General features: G+C 32.8%; 1 protein-coding gene across 1 annotated transcript in view; it reads left to right on the forward strand.

The window, feature by feature from the left end:
* Nucleotides 1-1,601: 1,601 nt before the first annotated feature.
* The window catches only part of LOC108747281, a 27,658-nt gene continuing 22,049 nt past the window's right edge, over nucleotides 1,602-7,210 (forward strand). Inside the window, exon 1 of the mRNA XM_018484664.1 lies at nucleotides 1,602-1,940. Coding sequence (XP_018340166.1) covers nucleotides 1,932-1,940 — 9 coding nt within the window. The 5' untranslated portion in view covers nucleotides 1,602-1,931. The remainder of the gene's footprint in view (nucleotides 1,941-7,210) is intronic.

Below are 7,210 nucleotides of genomic sequence, written 5' to 3' on the forward strand. Positions count from 1 at the left end.
TACATCGGAAGTTACGATGTATCTTGAGGGAATAGTATATTGCTGTATCTTCGTAAACTGCCAATTATATTGGAATTAAATACGGTATATATATATATATTACAATAATGATTATGCGATCAATTGATATTGTAAATGCTAACAAGCAATTATACAAGCGCGACTGTCACTCTCTATTTCTTAGGTCCGGTGTATAACTTAAGCTCAACAACCATATCAGGCGTATAATTCAGCGGCTGCAAATTAATAACTGAATACAAGAATGACTAAAAGAATATGCTCTGATAGGAAAAAGAATATCATATTTTGATAACGATTTTAGAATTTAAAGACGCGCCTGTAATCGATCGCTTTAAAGAGAGGGCGTTCTGTAGTTCGAGATAAAATATTTGCATACCGACACAACGTTCTGCAACACCGGTTGACGTCATAATACCGCACTCACGGAATAGAGATCCGGATTCCGATCGAGAGCATGATGCGGTAGGCATTGAGACGTAACGTCTGGAACATGCATTAAGTACTTGCATGCATTATTTTGCCATAGAAGATTGCGCCGGATAATTTGCCGTCTCTATGATTGAGCGGCGAGAGAAAAGTTCTTTGTCGCAAAAAATAGTACTTGTGACTCAGTCGAGATAAATCATAATTTGCATTCTTATTTTCTCCCTCGTTCTTAGTCCACAATTATACAATATCACTGAGCGAGTCTCTTCCTTCCTCTTTCTTTTTTCTTTTTTTTTTCACTTATGCGCATGCTGTCTCCATGGGTGCTCGAATTCTTCCTTTCAAGATTTTTAAACAATTCAATTATGTAAAGATCCGATTTGCTTTAAGACTAAAAATATTCTTGAAGCGGCTCCTTCTTTAGAATCAAATATATAAAATATCTAAAAATGAAATTTCTATCTATGTATAAAACGAAAGATGGATTAAAATGATAATGTAAATGGACGTAAAATGTTTAATAAAGAGAAAGTACATTTTTGAAACGTCTAAAATTTTTTCAAGACTTTTAATATATTTCGAATTTTTGAAATATATTCAAAAGTTCCAAAACTTTCAAAAACTGTTCCGTCTTGAATAATATTCGAAATCTTCTAATTTGAAATTTTTCGTTACGTACTCAAAATATGATCAGCATTACAAATATAATCTAAATTTCATAATAAAATTATTGTACTTTTCACTTATGTTGCGTATTTCTCAACATTAACATTGTTGGATTACATAAGTAGTCATTCTTAAATATTTAATTTCAAGACATAATTCGTACATTTATGTATAGGAGTACTTTCGTTGCTTTTTAAAGGCATTCTTCCTGCTTCCTCGTCATGACTAGACGAAAAATATCAAATGTCAAGTCGATCGTCTGACGATCCGTAAAGAGCTACCTCTTTGCCTTTCTCGCGAAGCTGCTCTCGAACAACTTCCTATTCGCGGTTTAGCGAGGATCACCTTGACCATCACTCGCGCCCCTTGGGAGGGTAATGATTCGGGCGGGGGCGCACGAGGGGGGCACAGGGGGTCAGACGCGGATGGCCTCCAACGTCGACATATATAAGTCCCAGGATCGGCCCCCACCGAGAATCAAACGGTCCTCTACTGCCAAGACGGGCAGCAGCTGTGAGAGTCTCCGGCACCTAGGATTCACCGTCACCACGGGAAACCAACTCCGCTACCTACTCTGGACATTCGCACGGTAGTAGGCGTTTCTTCCGGAGCCCCCTACCATCCGCGAGTCCGCGACTCCGAGAACGTACCCCCGCGTGGCAGGTGGTACACCACCGTTGCGCGGTACTCCTAGACTCGCCGCTTAACGAGAGTGCAACTGCAGTTGGCGGCCGACCTGTGCACGGTTCACGGGTAAACGCGGAGAACGCGCTCGTTCCGACTCGCCGCAGTTTCGGGGGAGATCCAGAGAAAGAGAGATGAGGATCGTAAGTACGATGTGCCTGTGATACCGTACGCTTCGCGAACAAGCAAAAGTTGATTCGCGCGCGAATCAACGTCGAAAAGAGATCCGAAGAGACCGGAAGAGAGTCAGGCCCTCCCGAAGGTCCCAATTATTTCCGCAAGACGATACGTGCGGAATCGCGAAGTGTCGAGAGTGTTCGTTCTAGATCAGTGAGATCGTGCCGTTAGATCTTGTGAGATCTTTAACGTTTGTGAAGAGCTCGACGGCAATGTGTGCGAAGTTGTTTTCAAAAACGAGCACACGCTTTCTTTACGAGGGAATAGAGAATTTGGGATTTTATTGACAATTTATTGACTTTTATACAATTAGTTTTATAAAATTCGTTAACGCTACATATAATTTACACGTAGTCCATGAAGTAAATTTTCCCGATACGACGTTTTGCTCTAGATAAATAATTAATAAATTAATACATTTTTGAAACAAACAAATATCTTATAAACATCTTATCACTAAGAAATCAGATCTAGGCTCTATTTTAGGTTTATCGCTCGCGTAGAAGTAGCATTGCGTTGGAGGCGAACAATGAATGAGAATCTTGTTTACACCGATTCGATGTAAAAGTAAAACTACACATCTACAACTATTCTGACTCAACTTTCTACGTTCTTATTTCCCGGACCTTGCGTTCGATCATAAAGTAAAACATGTTTTCTTTTCAATCATACTATTGATTCATACAATTGGTTCATGCAATTGGTTCGCTCTTCGTTGTCTGCCTAATAATTTCTTTTGCAATTAAAGATACAGAAGAAAAAGAATCGTCCTGATTGACGGAATTTAATTGAACGGAGTTCAATCGTTGTTAAGGTGCATTTGGAATTAATTGTCCCAGATTTCGAACTTTCCTTAATCAACGTTTAAAGATTTTAACAGACAGGTAATTTCAATTAACTACGATAAATAGCGTTGGATAATCATTTAGAAACGAGAATCTCAAATGCAGTGATTCGGAAAAAGAAACCATTTCTACAATTTCACTTTTTATTATATATAATTATCCTTTCTCGTACAATGTTCTCCTTTGACTTATGTGTTTTAATTACAAACTACTAGATATGCAAATTAATGGAAGAGATCGATTAACCTTCTTCAGGGAAGAAAGATGCGCGCAGAGATAATGTCTGCGGCGAATGAAATCTGCAAACACTATGTAACAGTTCATTCACGAGATTCTAGCCCGTGGCGAGACAAGTCTGCGGCCTTGCCCCGGGCCGTTCAATCGTTTGTTGGTGAACCGGCGTGTCCGGTAAGCTTTAAATAGTTCACATGTTACGTAATGCATAACAAGGGTAATGTCATTTCTGGGAAGATCTTCTTGACAATCTCTAACGTTGATTTTCTAGCTTAATTTAGATACATCTGTTTTGAAATAAAATGCTAAACGGAATTGTTATACGTAGTTCCCACTCGCTAGATTAATGTAGAATAAAAACGTTACAAACAGTTGATATCAATTGAAATAATTTAAATTATTTTTGCCAAAACATTTCGATCTTGATTAATTTCAAAATTGTTTCACAATTTATATTTTAATGCTCTTGATTTTTGCATTCGTTAAAGTTTTTTATCGAGGTTGTAGAGGCGGTTACATAAAATGATACATAAAAAGTAACAGTGCTGTCAGAAATTCTTGTTTCTACAAGTTACACTTACAACATCTTCTTCAAGATTTTTTGTACATGAGGTTACATAAAAAAATATATATATGTAATCTGTGTTATATTACATTATACTGGGTGTGCCAGAATGATCGTCAAATATTTTATGTGCTCTAGAACGAATTAAACAAAGTCGAAAAGTCCTCTATTATTTTGCAATTTTTGTAATAGTTAACAAGATATTAATTATTAAAAATCACTGAATATTGTATTGAAAAAAAAGATTGGCTAAATATGGCATAGCATTTTTAATCGACTACTACAACCAAAAATTGGCTGCTGCAGCCAATTAAAAATGCTATGTTTTACTATCTAATTTGCTGCAGCAGCCAATTTTTTTCTTTCAATGTGGTTTTCAATAACTTTTACTCAAGTACTTTCAACTTTACAGAAAAACAATAAGTAATAAAAATTGTTTTTCTTTTCATAAAATTCTGAGAATTTTTTCAGAATTTTGTAGTATCGCATTTTCTTATATTGGTAAAAATAGTTGCCAATGTAAGAAAATGCAGTACTAAAAAGTTGATAAAAAATTCTAAAGAAATTCTTAGAGCTCTATGAGCTCTATTAAACAATTTTTGTCTCTTACTGTTTCTTTATAAAGTTGATAGCAAACTTGAGTAAAAAATTATATAAATATTAAAAACCAATATTCGGCGATTATTAGTAATTAATATTTTGTTAACTATTGAAAAAATTGCAAAATGATATAGGATTTTTTGATTTAATTTCCGCTCTACACGAAATATTTGGCGGTAATTCTAGGACACCTTGTATATGGAATTAAAAAAATATATATTAGATTACATTGCTAAATAGTGTAAGAAATGCCATTATCGTGTCAAGTAATGTAATATTATGAAATATAACGCTATATCAAGCAAAATGTTTATTATTATTAGTCAAGTGCCAATTTTTATAGCACATAGAAAAAGTTAAAGTGATTATTGAAGTATATATAACACACGCTTATATAATTTAGAAAATGTAAAAAAGAAATTAAAAACGGTAAATTATGTAATTAACCGGCTGATTATGAACTGACCTAATTTATTTAAGTGTACTGCAGCGCTAACGCTTGGACGAAATGATCATTGCTGATTAGCGTTGGGTCCAGTTGGCTTGAAACCATGCGCGACAACATAACGAGAGATAACGAGAGATAACGATGTTTTCTAAATCATATTTTTTCCAATAAATCGCGAGAGAGTGGTACTAATAATCTGGACTGGTTATGCAAACTATTAGTGAAAATGTCGTAACATTGCGGCGTGCAATTCCGGTGCACCATAGACTTTAATTTCGTAAGCGTTGGATTTAGCCCATCGCTCACACTTTAAATCGTGGGACGTTAATGGTATATTAGCAAACGATCATTTCAGTATCACTTTATGTCTATTTATAAGATATATTTTTAATTGTCATAGTATAAAGTATATTGTAGTTCCGGGAGAAGAATCAAATTTTTCATGCAAAAATCAAGAAACTAGTCGCTAAACTAGAAAGATATTTATGTTAATATTTATATTTACTTCTTTTCAGTTTTTCTTATTAATTTTTAATGTGTTTTAATTTATTTGGATATCATCTTTGTTTTTTTCTTTATAAATCTTTTACATTTATATATATATAAAACACAAGAATAAAAATTAAGATTCCTTCAATTCAAAATATAAGGAATTTGCGTCATAATAATGTTAACATCTTTTATATTTATATATTTATATCAATTGTTAGCGCACGAAGTACAGCGCAGATTCCTATTGCGTTGAATTTGTATAATTATTGTATTTTATATATATATATATATATATGTATATATTGATAATTGAGTTTTAAAATTGAATAAAATTCGCGTGGAATTAAGTAAAGATTAAAATGTTTCATTTATGTACTTTGTACATTATATTTAAAATTAAACTGTAAATACTATGGTCTGCCACAGATAAACACATACGTCTATGTTGATTTAGGTTTATTGTAGGCGTAGTCAGAACGGATTTAGAGCGCGCGAATGGCATGCAGAAAGCTGCAATTGTGTCACTCCCTTCGCGATTTCATAAGTGGTTACCGGATTTATGTGTGTGTGTACATATGTGTGTCTATAGAATAAAAATCTTGGCGTAACGTGATCGAAGCATGTAATTTTCTGCTCCCTTTTATTAATTTTCTTTGAAAGAGACCGGCAAATCTTTTCAAAAGTGGAACAAACGATTCTGTTGCAAGAAATTTTAATCGATCTTTAATATAGTTAAGAAATCTGCTGTGATCATGACATCGACTACTGTATCTTCTGATAGCTTATGTTATTTTAAATGTTCTACTTTGAACTTTACGAGGTTTATAGGTAATTAATCTCTATACGTTATTTTTTTTATTTTGTTATTTTAAATACAATCTTATTGTAGTTGTTCTTTATTTATTTAATAACTGCTGATGTTACTATAGTATTTGTTTCATTTTGTAAAGTTTGTTATTTTTTTCTTCTCCTTAATCAGCAATATTAATTGATATTATTAGAAATAATAATTGATATTATTAATAATTATTGAATGAGAAATTACGCACACATATATATAGTATATAATCATTTGTAAATAAAGATGCAACACTGTAAGTTAAAATATTTAAAATAATTATTAGTATTAATTAATTTAAAATATTATAAGTAAGATATAATATACAGGGTGTCTCGAAATTTGCGAATTAAAATACCACAGCAAAAAAGTCCTAAAAAGCAAGTTAGAAACATGTCCATTTTTTGTTTCGAATAGTAGTTTTTGAAACATAAAAATTTACAGTTGGCTAATTATAGATTACAATTAAATGGCTGAGTCGTATCTCGATAGTGTTCATAATCGAACGTGCCGACTCACGGATAAACAACCGTTTAACCGTTATCTGTTAATTGGCTAGTTTTTAGAAACTACCGCTCCGAACGTTAACCGACAAGGACTTATTTTTTTAGAACTTTTTTACTGTGGTATTTGGTATTGATTCGTGAATTTCAGGACATTTTGTAACGCAAGTTAGATTTATTAAATTATCTATAGTAATCAGCTACATTTAAAACTTTCTAATTTTTTGAACATTTTGTAAACTTATTAAAATTTATAAAATCAACCAAATATCTATCAACAATTTTATAAATCATTTTTATTACTTTAAATTATGATTTTCTTTTAAAATCATCACACATATCGCTTTCCTCTTATTTTTGTCAGAGAAATTGTAGTACAGTTTTGCATCGTACTTCGACAACTGTCCAACCATGACAATCAAATATATCCTTTTACAGTGTTTTCCACTTTCTTAAAAATTACCCTTTCACAAAACGTCACTAAAAACTAATATGATTACAGGTAATACAATATGTATTAGAAATATTGTCTTGTCATATATTTCCCGTTACGTATGTCTAACGAAGGGGAAAGGAGAACATTATTCTTCCTATATAGTATAGGAAGAGGAAATAGTAATAGAAAGACCAGTAATATATTTCTGGTAAAATAGAACAAATTACTACTTACTGTGTACACACTGTTGCTTATATTTCTAATATTAGCATTAA

Source organism: Trachymyrmex septentrionalis, unplaced genomic scaffold (assembly GCF_001594115.1).
Source record: "Trachymyrmex septentrionalis isolate Tsep2-gDNA-1 unplaced genomic scaffold, Tsep1.0 scaffold197, whole genome shotgun sequence".
Classification (NCBI taxonomy): Eukaryota; Metazoa; Arthropoda; class Insecta; order Hymenoptera; family Formicidae; genus Trachymyrmex; species Trachymyrmex septentrionalis.